This window comes from Lichenostomus cassidix, unplaced genomic scaffold, assembly GCF_008360975.1.
Source record: "Lichenostomus cassidix isolate B80296 unplaced genomic scaffold, HeHo_3.0 HiC_scaffold_39, whole genome shotgun sequence".
Lineage (NCBI taxonomy): Eukaryota > Metazoa > Chordata > Aves > Passeriformes > Meliphagidae > Lichenostomus > Lichenostomus cassidix.
In genome coordinates this window covers 2,116,251-2,138,329 of record NW_028147446.1, presented here as the reverse complement: position 1 = coordinate 2,138,329, position 22,079 = coordinate 2,116,251, and the positions used below count along the sequence as shown (strand labels likewise).

The 22,079-nt window shown below is 41.2% G+C and overlaps 1 protein-coding gene across 1 annotated transcript in view; it reads right to left on the bottom strand.

Moving 5' to 3' along the window:
* LOC146422723 (endoplasmic reticulum transmembrane helix translocase-like) overlaps window positions 1-21,252 on the bottom strand; it is a 31,967-nt gene extending 10,715 nt beyond the window's left edge. The window contains exons 1-12 of the mRNA XM_085046115.1: window positions 21,149-21,252; window positions 20,471-20,600; window positions 17,821-17,876; window positions 16,232-16,358; window positions 14,646-14,783; window positions 12,250-12,370; window positions 10,009-10,166; window positions 7,541-7,716; window positions 6,127-6,237; window positions 3,793-3,918; window positions 2,604-2,712; window positions 406-605 (exon numbers count right to left, since the gene is read on the bottom strand). Coding sequence (XP_084902241.1) covers window positions 406-605; window positions 2,604-2,712; window positions 3,793-3,918; window positions 6,127-6,237; window positions 7,541-7,716; window positions 10,009-10,166; window positions 12,250-12,370; window positions 14,646-14,783; window positions 16,232-16,358; window positions 17,821-17,876; window positions 20,471-20,600; window positions 21,149-21,181 — 1,485 coding nt within the window. The 5' untranslated portion in view covers window positions 21,182-21,252. The remainder of the gene's footprint in view (window positions 1-405; window positions 606-2,603; window positions 2,713-3,792; window positions 3,919-6,126; window positions 6,238-7,540; window positions 7,717-10,008; window positions 10,167-12,249; window positions 12,371-14,645; window positions 14,784-16,231; window positions 16,359-17,820; window positions 17,877-20,470; window positions 20,601-21,148) is intronic.
* Window positions 21,253-22,079: the final 827 nt, after the last annotated feature.

Sequence of the window (22,079 nt, the reverse complement as noted above, 5' to 3'; positions counted from 1 at the left end):
CACCAGGACCAACTGCCCCCATTCCCAGAAATCCCAAATTTTGGGAATTCAGAGCTGGAATGAACCCAGAACTGTCCAGGATCACATCAGGATCAATCCCTCCATTCCCAGAAATCCCAAATGTTGGGAATTCAGGGCTGGAATGAACTCAGAACTGTCCAAGGACATCCTGAGCCTCAAACAGAAACTCCCAAAAGCTCCAAATTTTGGAAATTCTGGGCTGGAATGACCTCAGGACCCTTTAGGATAAAACCAGGGACATCCTGAGCCTCAAATCAAAATCCCAAAGCTCTGAAATTTTGGGAATTCCGGGCTGGAATGACCTCAGGATCCTTTAGGATCCCCCCCAGGCTCAACCCCCCCATTCCCAAAACCCCCAAAATCCCCAAATCCCGGGATTCCCACCTTCTGCTTCGGGGCCACCCTGGCGAACACCCTGACGTGGGGGATGAGGCTGAGCAGGCGATGGCGATCCCACAGCCGCAGCTTCTCCAGCCCTTCCCCCGTCAGGCACAGATCGAAGGAATCCGTCAGATCCCGCAGGGAATGTGGGAATGCTGGCAGGGAGATGGAGCCGTCCCGGGACTGCCACTGCCAGGGGAGACCTGGGAATTTGGGAATTAATCTGGGAATTAATTTGGGAATGCTGGCAGGGAGATGGAGCCGTCCCGGGATTGCCACTGCCAGGGGAGACCTGGGAATTTGGGAATTATTTGGGAATTAATTTGGGAATTAATTTGGGAATGCTGGCAGGGAGACGGAGCCGTCCCGGGACTGCCACTGCCAGGGGAGACCTGGGAATTTGGGAATTATTTGGGAATTAATCTGGGAATTAATTGGGAATGTGACAGAGCCGTCCCGGGATTGCCACTGCCAGGGGAGACCTGGGAATTTGGGAATTAATTTGGGAATTAATTTGGGATGTGACAGAGCCGTCCCGGGATTGCCACTGCCAGGGGAGACCTGGGAATTTGGGAATTAATTGGGAATGTCACAGAGCCATCCCTGGATTGCCACTGCCAGGGGAGACCTGGGAACATTGGGAATTATTTGGGAATTAATTGGGAATGTGACAGAGCCATCCCGGGATTGCCACTGCCAGGGGAGATCTGGGAATATTGGGAATTAATTTGGGAAATAATTTGGGAATGTGGGAATGTCACAGAGCCATCCTGGGATTGCCACTGCCAGGGGAGACCTGGGAACATTGGGAATTTGGGAATTAATTTGGGAATTAATTTGGGAATTAATTGGGAATTAATTTGGGAATGCTGGCAGGGAGATGGAGCCGTCCCGGGATTGCCACTGCCAGGGGAGACCTGGGAATTTGGGAATTATTTGGGAATTAATTTGGGAATGTCACAGAGCCATCCCGGGATTGCCACTGCCAGGGGAGACCTGGGAATATTGGGAATTTGGGAATTAATTTGGGAATGTGACAGAGCCATCCTGGGATTGCCACTGCCAGGGGGAGACCTGGGAACATTGGGAATTAATTTGGGAATTAATTTGGGAATGCTGGCAGGGAGATGGAGCCATCCCGGGATTGCCACTGCCAGGGGAGACCTGGGGGAAAATTGGGAATTATTTGGGAATTAATTTGGGAATGTCACAGAGCCATCCCAGGATTGCCACTGCCAGGGGAGACCTGGGAACATTGGGAATTTGGGAATATTGGGAATTTGGGAATTAATCTGGGAATTAATTGGGAATGTGACGGAGCCGTCCCGGGATTGCCACTGCCAGGGGAGACCTGGGAACATTGGGAATTAATTTGGGAATGGACCCAGGGAGGATTCCAGGAGGGATTCCAAGGGGATTCCAACCCCAATTCCCATCCCCATTATTCCCAATCCCAAATCCCACCATTCCCATCATTCCCACCCTCCTTCTCCGGCCGCTGCAGGATGAGGATTTGCCCCTTGCTCAGGAACTCCGGAACCCAATCCCAAATCCCATCATTCCCAATCCCATTCCCAATCCCATTCCCACCATTCCCAATCCCACAAATCCCACAAATCCCAATATTCCCATAATTCCCACCATTCCCAATCCCAAATCCCAACATTCCCATCATTCCCACCCTCCTTCTCCGGCCGCTGCAGGATGAGGATTTGCCCCTTGCTGAGGAACTGAGGAACCCAATCCCAATTTCAATTTCCTTCCCACCATTCCCAATCCCAAATCCCATTCCCAATCCCATTCCCAATCCCAAATCCCACAATTCCCAATATTCCCGTCATTCCCACCCTCCTTCTCCGGCCGCTGCAGGATGAGGATTTGCCCCTTGCTGAGGAACTGCAGAACCCAATCCCATTATTCCCAATCCCAAATCCCATCATTCCCACCATTCCCACCATTCCCAATCCCAAATCCCATTCCCAATCCCATTCCCAATCCCAAATCCCAATATTCCCAATATTCCCATCATTCCCACCCTCTTTCTCGGGCCGCTGCAGGATGAGGATTTGCCCCTTGCTGAGGAACTGAGGAACCCAATCCCAATTTCAATTTCATTCCCACCATTCCCAATCCCAAATCCCATTCCCAATCCCATTCCCAATCCCAAATCCCACAATTCCCGTTATTCCCATCATTCCCACCCTCTTTCTCGGGTCGCTGCAGGATGAGGATTTGCCCCTTGCTGAGGAACTGCAGCTCCATGGCCACATGGCAGGCTGTCAGCGGGTTGTCCCCAGTGATCATCACCACCTGCAATCCGGGAAAAATCCCAAAAATCCGTGAATTTTGGGAAAATTCCGGGAATTCTGGGATTCCCGCAGCTCCCCCGGTGAAATTCCCACCGGAATTCACGGAATTTTCCGCTTTTTCAGCCTGGAATTTCCCTCTTTTCAGCTGAAAATTCTCCTAATTTTCAGCCCTGAATTTTCCCAGTTTTCCATTTGGAATTTTCCCAGTTTTCACCCTGAAATTTTCCCTCTTTTCCCTCGGGAATTTCCCCCATTTCCCACCTGGAATTTTCCCTGTTTTCCACTTGGAATTTCCCTCTTTTCAGCCGAAAATTCTCCCAATTTTCAGCCTTGGATTTTCCCAATTTTCCATTTGGAATTTTCCATGTTTTCAGCCTCGGATTTTCTGGAGTTTTCCACTTGGAATTTCCAATTTCCAACAGTTTTAATCCCCAAATTTTCCCAATAGTTTTAATCCCCAAATTTTCCCAATTTTCCCAATTTTCCCAGTTTTCCACCTCAGATTTTCTCTGTTTTCACCCTAAAATTTCCCTCTTTCCATCCTGGAATTTTCCCAATTTTCCATTTGGAATTTTCCCTGTTTTCCATTTGGAATTTTCCCTATTTTCCACCTGGAATTTTCCCTGTTTTCCACTTGGAATTTTCTCTGTTTTCCATTTGGAATTTCCCCTGTTTCCCACCTGGAATTTTCTCTATTTTCCATTTGGAATTTTCCCTGTTTTCCATTTGGAATTTCCCCTGTTTCCCACCTGGAATTTTCCCTGTTTTCCATTTGGAAAATTCCATATTTTCAGCCTCGGATTTTCTGGAGTTTTCCACTTGGAATTTCCCAGTTTTCATCCCAGAATTTTTCCCTGTTTTCCATTTGGAATTTTCCCTGTTTTCCATTTGGAATTTTTCCCTATTTTCCACTTGGAATTTTCCCAGTTTTCAGCCTCGGATTTTTTTCCATTTCCACCCCAGAATTTCCCAGTTTTCCACCCGGAATTTTCCTTTTCCCACCCGAAATTTTCCCCGTCATTTCCCCCTCATTTCCCCAATTCCCAAATTCCCAAAACCTCCCGAATTCCCGGATCCTCACGTGGTGGGAGGAGCTCTGGATCTCTCGGATCACAGCTTTGGAATCGGATTTGAGAGGACAGGAAACCAGCAGGAACCCAGCGAACCTCAGATCACACTCCAGAGCTTCCCTCTTCATCTCCCGCACCTGGGAAGCCCAAAATTCCCAAAATTCCCAAATTTCCGACCAGGAAAATCCCAAAATTCAAAATTCCCCAGTGAGAAAATCCCAAAATTCCCAAAATTCTGACCAGGAAAATCCCAAAATTCCCAATTCTCCAGCAGGAAAATCCCAAAATTCCCAATTCCCCAGTGAGAAAATCCCAAAATTCCCAAATTTCCGACCAGGAAAATCCCAAAATTCCCAATTCCCCAGTGAGAAAATCCCAAAATTCCCAAATTTCCGACCAGGAAAATCCCAAAATTCCCAATTCCCCAGCAGGAAAATCCCAAAATTCCCAAATTCCCCAGCAGGAAAATCCCAAAATTCCAAATTCCCCAGTGAGAAAATCCCCAAAAATTCCAAATTTCCCAGTGAGAAAATCCCAAAATTCTCAATTCCCAAACGGGAAATTCCCAAAATTCCCAATTCCCCAGCAAGAAAATCCCAAAATTCCAAATTCCCCAGTGAGAAAATCCCAAAATTCTGACCAGGAAAATCCCAAGATTCCCAATTCCCCAGCAGGAAAATCCCCAAAAATTCCAAATTTCCCGGTGAGAAAATCCCAAAATTCCCAAATTTCTGACCAGGAAAATCCCAAAATTCCCAATTCCCCAGTGAGAAAATCCCAAAATTCCAAATTCCCCAGTGAGAAAAATCCCAAAATTCCCAAAATTCTGACCAGGAAAATCCCCAAATTCCAAATTCCCCAGTGAGAAAATCCCAAAATTCCCAAAATTCCGACCAGGAAAATCCCCAAAATTCCCAATTCCCCAGCAGGAAAATCCCAAAATTCCCAAATTCCCCAGCAGGAAAATCCCAAAATTCCCAAATTCCCCAGCAGGAAAATCCCAAAATTCCCAAATTCCCCAGCAGGAAAATCCCAAAATTCCAAATTCCCCAGTGAGAAAATCCCAAAATTCTCAATTCCCAAACGGGAAATTCCCAAAATTCCCAATTCCCCAGCAGGAAAATCCCAAAATTCCCAAATTCCCCAGTGAGAAAATCCCAAAATTCCCGAAATTCCTGACCAGGAAAATCCCAAAATTCCAAATTCCCCAGCAGGAAAATCCCCAAAAATTCCAAATTCCTGACAGGGCAAATCCCAAAAAGCCCCACAAAATCCTCCAAAAATCCACCCAAAATCCCACCAAAAAATCCCAAAAAAACTCCTCCCAAAATTCCCCCAAATCCTGGGAATTTCCCTGGAAAAAACCCTTAAAAATGCCAGAATTCCAGGATTTCCCTGTTTTTCCCCATTTTCCCTGAGATTTCCCCTTTTCTCCCCCATTTTTTTCTGGGATTTTCTCTTTTTCCCCATTTTTCCCCCATTTTTTCCTGGGATTTCCCCATTTTCCCCCCTTTTTTCCCCATTTTTTCTAGGATTTCCCCATTTCTCCCCCATTCCCCCCATTTTTCTGGGATTTTTCCCATTTTTCCCCATTTTTCCCCATTTTTTCCCCTTTTTTCCCCATTTCCCCCTCATTTTTCCCCAGAATTTCCCCATTTTTTCTGGGATTTTCCCATTTTTCCCCATTTTCCCCCATTCTTTCTGGGCTTTTCCCTTTTTTTCCCCATTTCTCCCTTTTTTCCCCCATTTTCCCCTCATTTTTTTCCAGAATTTCTCCTTTATTTCTGCGATTTTCCCCATTTTTTCTGGGATTTTCCCTTTTTTTCCCCGTTTTCCCCCTTTTTTCCCCATTTTTCCCCTTTTTTTCCCCATTTTTCCCCCCATTTTTTCTGGGATTTTCCCATTTTTTCCCATTTTTCCCCCATTTTTTCCCCATTTTTTCTGGGATTTCCCTGTTTTGCCCCATTTTTCCCCATTTTTCCCCATTTTCCCCCATTTTTTCTGGGATTTTCCCTTTTTTTCCCCATTTTCCCCTCATTTTTTCCCAGGATTTCCCCATTTTTTCTGGGATTTCCCCATTTTTCCCCATTTTTTCCCCATTTTTCCCCCCATTTTTTCTGGGATTTTCCCTTTTTCTCCCCATTTTTCCCCTTTTTTCCCCATTTCCCCCTCATTGTTCCCCAGAATTTCCCCATTTTTTCTGAGATTTTCCCATTTTTCCCCATTTTTTTCTAGAATTTCCCCATTTTTTCTGGGATTTCCCTGTTTTTCCCCATTTTTTCTGGGATTTCCCCCATTTTTTCTGGGATTTTCCCATTTTTCCTCCTTTTTCCCCATTTTCTCACCTGCTGGTGGCTCAGGGCTCCCAGCTCCTTGTAGCCCAAAGCCAAAACTCGAGCGCCTTGGAGAGAAAACTCTCTGTGCAGCTCCTGGTAATTGCTGGGACAGTCTGAGAGCTGGAAAAAGGGGGATAAAAATGGGAAAAATGGGGAAAAAATGGGGGAAAATAGGAATAAAATGGGGGAAAATGGGGAAAAAATGGGAAAGATGGGGGAAAAATGAGGATAAAAATGGGGGAAAATGGGAATAAAACAGGAAAAATGGGGAAAAAATGGGAAAAATGGGGCAAAATGGGGGAAAAAAGGGGGATAAATAGGAATAAAATGGGGGAAAATGGGGAAAAATGGGGGAAATGGGGGGAAAAAAGAGGAAAAAAATGGGGAAAAACCAGGAAAAAGTGAGGAGGAATGGCAGGGAATTCCCAAGGGAAAATGGGGTGAAAATGGGGAAAATGGGGAAAAAGGGATTTGGGGATAATTCAGGAAAATTCAGGATAATTGAGGTGGAACTCAGGAAAACTCCTCAGGTGGAATTTGGGATAATTCAGGATAATTCAGCCTCCTCTCCCCATCCCATCTCCCAACATTCCTAAATTCCCTTTTTCCCCATTTTTTCCCCCAAAATCCCCATTTTTTCCCCATTTTTTCCCCCAAAATCCCCATTTTTCCCCACAAAATCCCCATTTTTCCCCCCAAATACCCATTTTTCCCTTTTGCCCCCAAAATCCCCATTTTTTCCCCATTTCTTCCCCCAAAATCCCCATTTTTCCCCATTTTCTCCCCATTTCCCCCAAAATCCCCATTTTCCCCACATTTTTCCCAGAATCCCCCTTTTCCCTGTTTTTCCCCCAAATCCCATTTTTTTCCCCTAAAATCCTCATTTTTTCCCCAGAATCCCCCTTTTCCCATTTTTCCCCCAAATCCCCATTTTCCCCATTCTTTCCTCCAAAATCCCCATTTTTCCCCTAAAATCCTCATTTTCCCCCAAAATCCCAATTTCCCCCAAATCCCGTTTTTTCCCCTAAAATCCCCATTTTCCCCAAAAATCCCAATTTTTTCCTATTTTTCCCCATTTTATCCCCCAAAATCCCCATTTTTTCCCAATTCTACACCCCAAATTCCCATTTTTTTCCCATTTCCCCATTTTCCCCAAAATCCCCATTTTTTCCCATTTTTCCCCATTTTTTCCCCCAAAATCCCCATTTTTTCCCATTTCTCCCATTTTTTCCCAATTCTACACCCCAAATCCCCTTTTTTTTCCCCATTTCTTTCCCCCAAATCCCCATTTTCCCCCCAAATCCCCATTTTTTCCCCATTATTTCCTCCAAAATCCCCATTTTTCCCCCAAAATCCCCATTTTTCCCCCAAATCCCCATTTTTTTCCCATTTTCCCCCCAAAATCCCCCCAATCTCCCCTCACCATGCCCCGCAGTGTCTCCGGCGCTCCCTTCACAGCCGCCAGGAAGGTGTTTTCGGGTGAGTTTGGGGTTTCCAGGGAGGCTAAAACTGCCATCCTGCGCAGGGAGCTGGAGAAATGAAACCTCTGCTGAATGCGCAGGGCGGGCAGGCGCGAGCCGAGCGGGACAACCTTCTCGTCTGCAAGGAGAGGAGAGCTGCCGAGTGCGGGAGGCTGGGGGGTTTGGGGGGAATTTGGGGGGATTTGGGGGAGTTTTGGGGGATTTGGGGGGAATTTAGGGGGATTTAGGGGGATTTTGGGGGGAATTTTGGGGAGATTTGGGGGATTTGGGGAGTTTTAGGGGAGTTTGGGGGATTTAGGGGGAATTTGGGGGAATTTTGGGGGAGTTTGGGGCAATTTAGGGAGTTTTGGGGGATTTAGGGAGTTTTAGGGAATTTGGGGTTTTAGGGAATTTGGGGGGAGATTGGGGGAATTTTGGGGAAATTCTGGGGAGATTTGGGGCAATTCGGGGATTTGGGGAGTTTTAGGGAATTTGGGGAATTTAGGAAGTTTTAGGGGAATTTCGGGAATTTAGGGAGTTTTGGGGATTTAGGGAATTTGGGGGATTTGGGGCAATTCTGGGGGAATTTTGGAGGATTTGGGGCAATTCGGGGAGATTTGGGGAATTTAGGGAGTTTTGGGGGATTTAGGGGCGTTTTGGGGTAATTCTGAGGAGATTTGGGGCAATTTGGGGAGATTTGGGGATTTGGGGGAGTTTTAGGGGAATTTGGGGAGTTTTAGGGGAGTTTTGGGGGAATTTAGGGGGAGTTTTGGGGGATTTAGGGGGAATTTTGGGGGAGATTTGGGGGGGAGTTTGGGGATTTTAGGGAATTTAGGGGGATTTAGGGATTTAGGGGATTTTGGGGGAATTCGGGGAGTTTTGGGGCACTGGGAGATTTGGGGGATTTGGGGGAATTTTGGGGAATTCTGGGGGAATTTTGGAGGATTTAGGGGGAGTTTGGGGCAATTCGGGGGAATTTTGGGGAAATCTGATGGTTTAGGGAGAATTTTGGAGGATTTAGGGAAATTCTGGGGGAATCTGGATGGTTTAGGGGGAATTTTGGAGGATTTAGGGGAATTTTGGAGGATTTAGGGAGATTTGGGGATTTGGGGTAATTTAGGGGGAATTCTGGAGCAATCTGGATTGTTTAGGGGGAATTTTGGAGGATTTAGGGGAATTTGGGGCAATTCAGGGAGATTTGGGGGAATTTTGGAAGATTTAGGGGGAATTTTGGGGGATCTGGGGAGAATTTTGAGGATTTAGGGAAATTTTGGAGGAATTCTGGGGAAATGTGGATGGTTTAGGGGGAATTTGGGGCACTTTGGGGAGTTTTGGGGAATTTTGGAGGATTTAGGGGAGTTTTAGGGAATTTGGGGGATTTGGGGGAATTCTGTGGAGTTTAGGGGGATTTGGGGGGAATTTTGGAGGATTTAGGGGAAATTTTGTGGGAATTTTGGAGGATTTATGAGTAATTTTTGAGAATTCTGGAGAATTTAGGGGGAATTTTGGGAGATTCTGGGGAAATTCTGGGGGGAATTTTGGAGAATTTGGGAGGAATTCTGGAGGATTTAGGGGGATTTTGGAGGATTCTGGAAGATTTAGGGGGAATTCTGGAGAATTCTGGAGGACTTTGGATGAATTTTGGGGGATTTTGGAGAATTTTAGGGAAATCAAAGCAATTCTGGGGACTTTGGGGAAATTCTGAACAATTTAGGTGAAATTTTGGAGGATTTAGGGGAATTTTGCAGAACTTGGGAGGAATTTTGGGGAATTCTGGAGAATTTCAGGGATAGAGGATTGAGGTAGAATTTTGGAGAATTTAGAGGAAATTTTGGGGATTCTGGAGGATTTAGGAAGAATTCTGGAAATCCAGGAGATTTAGGAGAAATTCTGGAGAGCTGAGGGAGAAATTCGGATAATTCAGGGGAAATTTTGGGGAATTCAGAAGAATTTTGGATAATTCAGGCAGAAATTGGGGTAATTCAGGCAGAATTTTGGATAATTCAACTCCCAGATGGAATTCCAAGGAATTTTCCAAGGATCAAAACTCCACTTTGGGATCCAATTAATTCCTCCTAAACCCCAAATCCCCAACATCCTTCACCCCAATTTCCATGGCAAAAAATCCCCAAAAAACCCCACAGGGAATCCATTGAATTCTCCCACCTGGGAATTGGGATTTTGGGGGTTTTCCCACCAGGAAATTGGGATTTTTCAGGATTTCACACCCAGAAATTGGGATTTTTTTGGGGTTTTTCAAGTTTTCCCACCCGGAAATCAAGATTTTTTGGGTTTTCACAGCTGAAAATTAGGATTTTTCAAGTTTTCCCAGTTGGGAATTGGGATTTTTTAGGATATTTTTGGGATTTTTCACATTTTCCCACCCAGAAATCCCAATTTTTTGGGTTTTTTTTTTGGTTTTTTGGGTTACCTCTGGTCAGAGTCCAGCCCACAGCTGCCAGCAGGGTTTTCTCCAGAGGATCTCCCACGATGTTCCCATCGTCCAGCTGAGCCAGGGAGTGACAGCAGGCGATGGTTCGCAGAGTTTCTGTCGGGAATTCTGACACAGGGAGAACCTCCTTCCCTTCCCTGGGGGAAAAAATGGGGAAAAATGGGAATTCTGTAAAAAATCCCATAAAAAACCCCATGAAAATAGCAGAGAATATCATGGAATTAACAGAAAATGCCATTAAATTTGCATAAAATCCTATTAAATGCTCATTAAATCCTATTAAATTCCACATGAATTCCTATTAAATTCCACAAAAAATTCTGTTAGGTTCTTATAAAAGTCCTATTAAATTAACATAAAAATTCTATTAAATACTCATAAAGTCCTATTAAATTCCAGATAAAATCCTATTAAATATTCATAAAATCCCATTAAATTCTGGATAAAATCCTATTAAATACTCACAAAATCCTATTAAAGTCCACATGAAATCCTACTAAATATTCATCAAATCCTATTAAATTCCCCATGAAATCCAATTAAATACTCACAAAATCCTATTAAATACTCACAAAATCCTATTAAATACTCACAAAATCCTATTAAATACTCACAAGATCCTATTAAACACTTCTCACAAAATTTTATTAAATTTCACACAAAATCCTATTAAATGCTCATTAAAATCCTATTAAATTCCACATGAATTCCTATTAAATTCCACAAAAAATTCTGTTAGGTTCTTATAAAAGTCCTATTAAATTAACATAAAAATTCTATTAAATACTCATAAAGTCCTATTAAATTCCACAAAAAATTCTATTAAATTCTTATAAAAATCCTATTAAATTCCCCATAAAATCCTATTAACTACTCACAAAATCCTATTAAATACTCATAAAATCCTATTAAATTCCAGATAAAATCCTATTAAATACTCACAAAATCCTATTAAATTCCACATGAAATCCTACTAAATATTCATCAAATCCTATTAAATTCCCCATGAAATCCAATTAAATACTCACAAAATCCTATTAAATACTCATAAAATGCTATTAAACACTTCTCACAAAATTTTATTAAATTCCACACAAAATCCTATTAAATGCTCATTAAATCCTATTAAATTCCACATGAATTCCTATTAAATTCCACAAAAAATTCTGTTAGGTTCTTATAAAAGTCCTATTAAATTAACATAAAAATTCTATTAAATACTCATAAAGTCCTATTAAATTCCACAAAAATTCTATTAAATTCTTATAAAAATCCTATTAAATTCCCCATAAAATCCTATTAACTACTCACAAAATCCTATTAAATACTCATAAAATCCTATTAAATTCCAGATAAAATCCTATTAAACACTCACAAAATCCTATTAAATTCTGGATAAAATCCTATTAAATACTCACAAAATTCTATTAAATTAATTAGTTAATCACCTCAATCCAGCCACTCCTTTCAGCACTAATTAACTAATTTAAATAATTAATTAGTTAGTTAACTAATCACCTCAGTCCAGCCACTCCCTGGAGCACCAGTTAAAATAATCAATTAAAATTAATTAATTAAATTAATTCAATAACTAATCACCTCAATCCAGCCACTCCCTGGAGCACCAGTTAAGATAATCAATTAAAATTAATTAATTAATTAATGTAATTAATCACCTCAGTCCAGCCATCCCTCTCAGCACCAGTTAAAATAATGAATTAAAATTAATTAATTAATTAAATTAATTAGTTAATCACCTCAGTCCAGCCACCCCCCTGAGCACCAGTTAACTAATTAAATTAATTCAATTAATTTAATTAATTAATTACCTCAATCCAGCCACTCCCCAGAGCACCAGTTAACTAATATAATTAATTAATTTAATTACATTAATTAATTACCTGAGGCCAGCCACCCCCCTGAGCACGAGGCTGTCGCTGGTCAGAGTTCCTCAATTAAATTAATTCAATAACTAATCACCTCAATCCAGCCACTCCCCTGAGCACCAGTTAACTAATTAAATTAATTAAATTAATTAAATTAATTACATTAATTAATTACCTGAGCCCAGCCAGCCCCCTGAGCACGAGGCTGTCTCTGGTCAGAGTTCCTCAATTAAATTAATTAAATAACTAATCACCTCAATCCAGCCACTCCCTGGAGCACCAGTTAACTAATATAATCAATTAAATTAATTAAATTAATTAATGAGCTAATTACCTCAGTCCAGCCACCCCCCTGAGCACGAGGCTGTCGCTGGTCAGAGTTCCTGTCTTGTCAAAGCAGCAAACCTGAACCTTCCCGGCGAAGGGAATCCTGAAGGGCTCTGTGCAGTACACGTCTGGAATTGGGGAAAATAGCCAATTAAAATCTCCTAAAATCCCATAAAAATCCCATTAAAATCCCATAAAAATCCCCATCAGAATCCTACAAAATCCTTCCTTCCCAGCAAAGGGAATCCTGAAGGGCTCTGTGCAGTACACGTCTGGAATTGGGGAAAAGATCCAATTAAAATCTTCTAAAATCCCATAAAAATCCCATTAAAATCCCATTAAAATCCTACAAAATCCTTCCTTCCCAGCAAAGGGAATCCTGAAGGGCTCTGTGCAGTACACGTCTGGGAAATGGGGAAAAGATGGGAATTTTGGGAATTTGGGAGGGAATCCCGAAGGAAAACACATCCCAAAATGCCACAAAAATCCCCCAAAAAATCCCCATAAAAATCCCCTAAAAATCTCCTAAAATCCCATTAAAATCCCCTAAAAATCCCATTAAAATCCTATTAAATTCCCATTAAATTCCTATTAAAATCCCCTAAAAATCCCATTAAAATCCCCACAAAAATCCCATTAACATCCTATTCAAATCCCCAAAAAATCCCCCAAAAAATGCCATAAAAATCCCATTAAAATCCCATTAAAATCCTACAAAATCCTTCCTTCCCAGCAAAGGGAATCCTGAAGGGCTCTGTGCAGTACACGTCTGGAATTGGGGAAAAGATGGGAATTTTGGGAATTTGGGAGGGAATCCCAAAGGAAAACACATCCCAAAATGCCACAAAAATCCCCCATAAAAATTCCATTAAAAATCCCCTAAAAATCCTATTAAAATCCAATTAAAATCCCCTCTAAAATCCCATTAAAAACCTATTCAAAGCAATTAAAATCCCCCCAAAAAATCCCCATTAAAATCTCCATAAAAATCTCATCAAAATCCCCATAAAAGTCCTATTGAAATCCTATTAAAAATCCCCCTAAAAATCCCATTAAAATCCCCTAAAAATCCCATTAAAATCCCCACAAAAATCCCATTAACATCCTATTCAAATCCCCAAAAAATCCCCAAAAAAATCCCATTAAAAGCACCTAAAAATCCCATAGAAATCCCCATAAAAATCCCATAAAAATCCCATTAAAATCCCCAAAAAATCCCATTAAAATCCTATTCAAATCCCCAAAAAATCCCCAAAAAAATGCCATAAAAATCCCATAAAATCCCATTAAAATCCTACAAAATCCTTCCTTCCCAGCAAAGGGAATCCTGAAGGGCTCTGTGCAGTACACGTCTGGGATTGGGGAAAAAATGGGAAAAATATGGGAATTTTGGGAGAATTCTCATGGAAAAATCCAACCTGAAATGCCACAAAAATCCCCCAAAAAATCCCCATAAAAATCCCATTAAAATATCCTAAAATCCCATTAAAATACCATTAAATTCCTATTAAAATCCCATAAAAATTCCATTAAAATCCAAAAAAATCCCATTAAAATCCTATTAAAATCCCATAAAAATCCCCCAAAAAATCCCCGCAAAAATCCCCAAAAAATCCCCATAAAATCCCCCAAAAAATCCCCATAAAAATCCCCTAAAAATCCCATTAAAATCCCCTAAAAATCCCACAAAATTCCCACAAAAATCCCCATAAACTCCTATTAAAATCCTGTTCAAATCCCATAAAAATCCCCATTAAAATCCTACAAAATCCTTCCTTCCCAGCAAAGGGAATCCATGGCAATTTGGGGGGAAATTCTATCAGAATCCCATGGCAAAAAACACCCCAAAATCCTCCCAAAAAATCCCATTAAAATCCTGTTAAAATCATCCCCAAATCCTGTTAGAAGCTTCCTAAAATTGCTCAAAATCGCAGAAAACCATCAGAAAATCCCACCAAAAAAATCCCACAAAATTCGCAGAAAATCCTCTCAAAATCCTCCCAAAAAATCCCAGAAAATTCACAAAAAATCCTCCCAAAATTCACCAAAAATCCACAAAAAATTCACAAAAAATCCTCACAAAATTCGCAGAAAATTCCACAAAATTCACAAAAAATCCTCACAAAATCCGCAAAAAATTCCCAAAAAATCCCTGAAAATTCACAAAAAATCCTCACCAAAAATCCTCAAAACCCACAAAAAAAAAATCCCACAAAATTCGCAGAAAATCCTCACGAAATTCACAAAAAATCTGCAAAAAATCCCATAAAATTCACAAAAAATCCCAAAAAATTTGCAAAAAAATCCCTCAAAAATCCCCAAAAAATCCCCAAAAAATCCCCCAAAAATCCCCCAAAAATCCCCCAAAAATCCCCCAAATATTGTGAATTCAGTTTTTCTCACAGAGCTTGGCGAGGGCGATGAGGGAGGTGTTGACAGCCAGCGAGAGCTCGATGGGGAGCTCAGGGGGAACCACCGAGGTCAGGATCAGAGCACATTCCAGGAACAGACGGTACTGATTCCTCCTGGGGTCCTTAGTGCCTGGAAACGGGGAGAAAACAGGGAAAAACGGGAAAAAACGGGAGAAAAAATCATTAAAATCCATGGGAAAATGGGAATAAATGAGAAAAAAATGGGAAAAAATCATTAAAATCCATGGGAAAAAGGGATTGGGATGAGAGCACTCTCCAGGAAAAGCTGGGACTGATTCCTCCTGGGATCCTTGGTGCCTGGGAATGGGGAAAAAACAGGGAAAAATGGGAAAAATCCATGGGAAAATGGGAAAAAACGGGAAAAAATCATTAAAATATATGGGAAAACCATCGAAATCCATTGAAAACCCATTGAAAATTATGAGAAAATGGGAAAAGTCATAGGAAAATGGGATTGGGATCAGAGCACACTCCAGAAACAGCTGGGACTGGTTCCTCCTGGGGTCCTTGGTGCCTGGAAAACATGGAAAAACGGGGAAAATCCATGGGAAAGTGGGAAAAAATGGGAAAAAAATCATTAAAATCCATGGGAAAATAGGAAAAGTCATAGGAAAAAGGGATTGGGATAAGAGCACTCTCCAGAAAGAGATGGTATTGATTCCTCCTGGGGTCCTTGGTGCCTGGGAATGGGGAAAAAACAGGGAAAAATGGGAAAAATCCATGGGAAAATGGGAAAAAATGGGAAAAAAATCATTAAAATCTATGGGAAAACCATTAAAAACCCATTGAAAACCATGGGAAAATGGGATTGGGATCAGAGCACACTCCAGAAACAGATGGTACTGATTCCTTCTGGGGTCCTTGGTGCCTGGAAAACATGGAAAAATGGGGAAAATCCATGGGAAAATGGGAAAAAATGGGAAAAAACCCATTAAAATCTATGGGGAAACCATTAAAAACAATGGAAAATTCATTGAAATCCATGAGAAAATAGGAAAAATCATAGGAAAAAGGGATTGGGATGAGAGCACTCTCCAGAAAGAGATGGTATTGATTCCTCCTGGGGTCCTTGGTGCCTGGGAATGGGGAAAAAACAGGGAAAAATGGGAAAAATCCATGGGAAAATGGGAAAAAATGGGAAAAAAATCATTAAAATCTATGGGAAAACCATTAAAAACCATTGAAAACCCATTGAAAACTAGGAGAAAATGGGCAAAGTGATAAGAAAATGGGATTGGGATGAAAAATGGGATTTTTCCCCCAAATTTTGGCACAAATTCCCCATTTTTCCCCAAATTTTGGGTTAAAATTCACCATTTTCCCCCAAATTTTGGCACAAATTCCCCATTTTCCCCCAAATTTTGGGTAAAATTCCCCATTTTCCCCCAAATTTTGGGTAAAATTCCCCATTTTTCCCCCAAATTTTGGGTTAAATTCCCCATTTTGGGTTAAATGCCCCATTTTCCCCCAAATTTCGGCACAAATTCCCCATTTTCCCCCCAAACTCTGTGCCAATCCCAGAATTCCCATCAGAATTCCCAAAATTCCCGTTTTTACCCTGGATCCAGACGTAGGCAGCTGCAGCCACGGCGAAGATGAGCAGGAAGAGGATGAAGATGAAAGTTTCCAGATTGTTGGCTGTGACTCTCTTCACCCCAAACAGGATTGTCCTCAGCAGCTTCCCCTAAAACAGGAGCAATTCCTGAAAATCCCAAAGAATTCCCGAAAATCCTAAAGAATTCCCGAAAATCCCAAAGAATTCCCAAAAAATCCTGAAGAATTTCTTAAAAAATCCCAAAGAATTTCTTAAAAATCCTAAAGATTTCATTCAAAATCCCGAAAAATTCCCGGAAATCCCAAAGAATTTCTTAAGAAACCCAAAGGAATTCCCGGAAATCCCACAGGGATTCCTGAAAATCCTGAAAAATTTCTTAAAAATCCTAAAGATTTCATTCAAAATCCCCAAAGGAATTCCCAAAAATCCCGAAGAATTCTCAGAAATCCTGAAAAATTTCTTAAAAATCCTGAAGATTTCATTCAAAATCCCAAAGAATTCCCAAAAATCCCGAAGAATTTCTTAAAAATCCCAAAGGAATTCCCAAAAATCCTAAAGAAATCCCCAAAATCCCAAAGGAATTCCCGAAAAATCCCAAAGAATTTCTTAAAAATCCCAAAGGAATTCCTGAAAATCCTAAAGAATTCCCAAAAATCCTGAAGAATTTCTTAAAAATCCCAAGGGATTCCTTCAAAATCCTCCAGAATTTATCCAAAATCAACAGGAATTCCTTCAGAATCCCAAATTTATTTCTCCTTTTCCCCAAATTTATTTCTCCTTTTCCCAAATTTATTTTCTTTTCCCAAATTTATTTTCTTTTCCCAAATTTATTTCTCCTTTTTCCCAAATTTATTTCTCCTTTTCCCCAAATTTATTTCTCCTTTTCCCAAATTTATTTCTCCCTTTTCCCAAATTTATTTTCTTTTCCCAAATTTATTTTCTTTTCCCAAATTTATTTCTCCTTTTTCCCAAATTTATTTCTCCTTTTCCCCAAATTTATTTCTCCTTTTCCCAAATTTATTTCTCCCTTTTCCCAAATTTATTTTCTTTTCCCAAATTTATTTTCTTTTCCCAAATTTATTTCTCCTTTTTCCCAAATTTATTTCTCCTTTTCCCCAAATTTATTTCTCCTTTTCCCAAATTTATTTCTCCCTTTTCCCAAATTTATTTTCTTTTCCCAAATTTATTTTCTTTTCCCAAATTTATTTCTCCTTTTTCCCAAATTTATTTCTCCCTTTTCCCAAATTTATTTTCTTTTCCCAAATCCATTTCTTCCTTTTCTCAACTTTTATTTCTCCTTTTTCCCAAATTTTTGTCCTTTTTCCCAAATTTATTTCTCCTTTTTCCCAACTTTTATTTCTCCTTTTTTCCCAAATTTATTTCTCCTTTTTCCCAAATTTATTTTCTTTTCCCAAATTTATTTCTCCTTTTCCCAAATTTATTTCTTTTCCCAAACTTCTCCCTTTTCCCAACTTTTATTTCTCCCTTTTCCCAATCCTGGCATTCCCAAGTTCCCCAAAATCCCCCAAAATCCCCCAAAATTCCCCAAAATTCCCCGGAATTCCCCGGAATGTTCCGGAATGCTGCTCACCTGGGAGGTGTTGAAGCCGGTGCGCAGAGCGAATGCCAAGCAGCCGTTGTCCACAGCTGGAAAATTCCAGAAAATTCCATGAAATTCCAGCGAAATTCCATGGAAAATCCCGTTAAAAATCACTCCAAAAATTCCCTTTTTTCCCCCACCCAAAAATCGCATTTTTTCACTTAAAAACCCCTCAAAAAATCCCATTTTTCCTCCAAAAATCCTCCCGAAAATCACGTTTTTTCATCCAAAAAATTCCTCAAAAAATCACATTTTTTTCCCCTAAAAATCCAATTTTTTTTCTTTCCTGCTTCCTCCTGTCCTTCCCAGGTTGGGTTTTGGGTTCTTCTCCCTAAATTTTGGGATTTTTCTCCCCAAATTTTTGGGGTTTTTTCATCCTCTCTGACCCTCTTTGTCTCTGGCTCAGTGTGCAACCTGCTGGGACCCAAAAATCACCCAAAAAATGTAAAAATCACCCAAAAATTAGCATAAAATTCACCCAAAAATTAGCATAAAAATCACCCAAAATCATCATAAAAATCACCATAAAAATCATCATAAAAACCACCTAAAAATCATAAAAATCACCCAAAAATCACCATAAAAATCACCCAAAAATCACCATTAAAATCCCCCAAAAATCATAAAAATCACCTAAAAATCATCATAAAAATCACCCAAAAATTAGCATAAAAATCACCATAAAAATCATCATAAAAACCACCTAAAAATAATAAAAATCACCCCAAAATCACCATAAAAATCACCCAAAAATCATCATAAAAATCCCCCAAAAATCATCATAAAAATCCCCCAAAAATCACCATAAAAATCACCTAAAAATCATCATAAAAATTGCCCAAAAATAATTATAAAAATCACCCAAAAATCATAAAAAATCACCTAAAAATCATAAAAATGACAAAAATCATCATAAAAATCATCCAAAAATCATCATAAAAATCATCCAAAAATCATCATAAAAATCATCCAAAAATCACCATAAAAATCACTATAAAAATCACCTAAAAATAATCATAAAAATCACCATAAAAATCACCCTAAAATCACCTTAAAATCACCTAAAATCATCATAAAAATCACCCAAAAATCACCCAAAAATCATCATAAAAATCATCATAAAAATCACCCAAAAATCATAAAAATCACCCAAAAATTTTGCGATGGGGATTTTGGGATTTTTGGGCATTTTGGGATGGGAATTTCAGGAATTCCCAGAATTTTGGGATTTTTGGGGATTTTGGGATGGGGATTTTGGGAATTCCCAGGAATTTTGCAATGGGAATTTAGGGAATTTCAGAGATTTTGGGATGGGGATTTTGGGATTTTTGGATGGGGATTTTGGGAATTCCTGGGAATTTTGGGATGGGGATTTTGGGATTTTTGGATGAGATTTTTGGATGAGATTTTTGGGATTTTAGGATGGGAATTTTTGGGGATTTTGGGATGGGAATTTTTGGGAATTCCCAGGTTTTTGGGATGCTCACGCCGGAGCCCCGCCGAGGCTCTCTGGGGAGGGATGTGCTGCACCACCCTGACCCCATGTGGGGATTTTGGGATGGGAATTTTGGGAATTTCAGGGAATTTTGGGGATTTCAGGATGGGAATTTTGAGATTTTTGGGGACTTCAGGGTGGGAATTTTGGGAATTCCCAGGAATTTTAGGATGGGGATTTGGGGAATTCCCACAATTTTGGGATGGGTATTTCAGGAATTTAAGGAATTTTGCGATGGGGATTTCAGGAATTTTGGGATTTTCAGGGATTTTTTAGGATGCTCACACCGCAGTCCAGCCGAGGCTCTCTGGGGAGGGATGTGCTGCACCACCCTGACCTCTGTGGGAATTTTGGGAATTTCAGGATGGGAATTTCAGGATTTTTGGGATTTTGTTGGGATGCTCACGCCTGAGCCCCGCCGAGGCTCTCTGGGGAGGGATGTGCTGCACCACCCTGACCCCATGTGGGATTTTTGGGATGAGAATTTTGGGAATTTCGGGAATTTTGGGATGGGAATTTTGGGATTTTTGGGGATTTCGGGATGGGGATTTCGGGAATTTTGGGATGAGATTATTGGGAATTTCGGGAATTTTGGGATGGGAATTTTTGGGGATTTTGGGATGGGAATTTTTGGGAATTCCCAGGTTTTTGGGATGCTCACGCCGGAGCCCCGCCGAGGCTCTCTGGGGAGGGATGTGCTGCACCACCCTGAGCTCTGTGGGAATTTTGGGATGAGAATTTCAGGAATTTCAGGATTTTTGGGATTTTTAGGATGCTCACGCCGCAGCCCAGCGGAGGCTCTCTGGGGAGGGATGTGCTGCACCACCCTGACCCCATGTGGGGATTTTGGGATGGGAATTTTGGGAATTTCAGGATTTTTAGGATGCTCACGCCGCAGCCCAGCCGAGGCTCTCTGGGGAGGGATGTGCTGCACCACCCTGACCCCATGTGGGGATTTTGGGATGAGAATTTCAGGAATTTCAGGATTTTTGGGGATCTTTTTGGGATGCTCACGCCTGAGCCCCGCAGAGGCTCTCTGGGGAGGGATGTGCTGCACCACCCTGACCCCATGTGGGAATTTTGGGAATTTCAGGATGTGGATTTTTGGGAATTTCAGGATTTTTGGGATTTTGTTGGGATGCTCACGCCTGAGCCCAGCGGAGGCTCTCTGGGGAGGGATGTGCTGCACCACCCTGGTTCCCCCGAAGAGCACGTGCAGCCGCCCGTCCGAGCTCAGGTCCAGGATGTGCTCAGGGCTGCGACCTTCCACCGGCTCCTGGGGAAAAATGGGAATCGTGGGGGGATTGCATGGAAAAACGGGAATTACAGTGGGAATTGCATGGGAAAATGGGAATTACAGTGGGAATTACAGTGGGAATTGCATGGGAAAATGGGAATTACAGTGGGAATTACAGTGGGAATTGCATGGGAAAATGGGAATTACAGTGGGAATTGCATGGGAAAATGGGAATTACACTGGGAATTACAGCAGGAATTGCATGGGAAAATGGGAATTACACTGGGAATTACAGTGGGAATTGTGACAGAATTGCATTTCCCCATTTTTCCTCACTTTCCCCCATTTTCCCCCATTTTTTCCCCACTTTTCTCCAATTTATTCTCCTATTTTTCCCCTTTTTTCCCCTCATTTTTCCCCATTTCCCCCCCATTTTTTCCCCACTTTTCTCCCATTTTTTCCCTTTTTTCCCCCAATTTTTCCCATTTTTCCCCATATTTTCCCCCATTTTTTCCCCTTTTTCCCAGTTTTTTTCCCATTTCCCCTCATTTTTTCCCAATTTCCCGGTTTTTTTCCCCATTTCCCACCTTCATCTGCGGCACAGACTCTCCTGTCAGCATCGCCTCATCCACGATGCATTTTCCTCTCAGCAGCAGAACATCGCAGGGAACCAGATTGTCCTGGGGGGAGCGACCTGGGGGCCCAAAATCCCATAAAATACACCCAAAAATCCACCCCAAAATCCCACAAAATACACCCAAAAATCCCACAAAATACACCCAAAAATCATCACAGAATCAACCCAAAAATCCACCCAAAAATCATCACAAAATCCTGACCCAAATCCCAAAAATCCTGACCCAAAAATCCCACAAATCCTATAAATCCTGAGCCAAAAATCCCAGAAATCCTGTAAATCCTGACCCAAATCCCACAAATCCTGACCTGAAAATCCCAGAAATCCTATAAATCCTATAAATCCTCACTCAAATCCCACAAACCCTGACCCGAATCCCAAAAATCCCACAAATCCTGACCCAAAAATCCCACAAATCCTATAAATCCTGAGCCAAAAATCCCAGAAATCCTGTAAATCCTGACCCAAATCCCACAAATCCTGACCTTAAAATCCCAGAAATCCTATAAATCCTGACCCAAAAACCCTAAAAATCCTGTACATCCTGACCCAAACCCCAAATCCTGACCCCAAATCCCAGAAATCCTGACCCCAAATCCCAGAAATCCTGACCCACAGCCCCAAATCCTATAAATCCTGACCCAAATCCTCCCCAAAATCACCCAAAAATCCACCCAAAAATCCCAAAAATACACCCAAAAATCCACTCAAAAACCACACAGAACCAACCAAAAATCATCACAAAATCAACCCCAAAATCCCACAGAACCACCCCAAAATACACCCTAAAAGACCAAAAAAAATCCACCCAAAAATCCCACAAAATCCAACCCAAAATCCCAGAAAATCCACCCAAAATCCACCCAAAAATCCCAAAAATC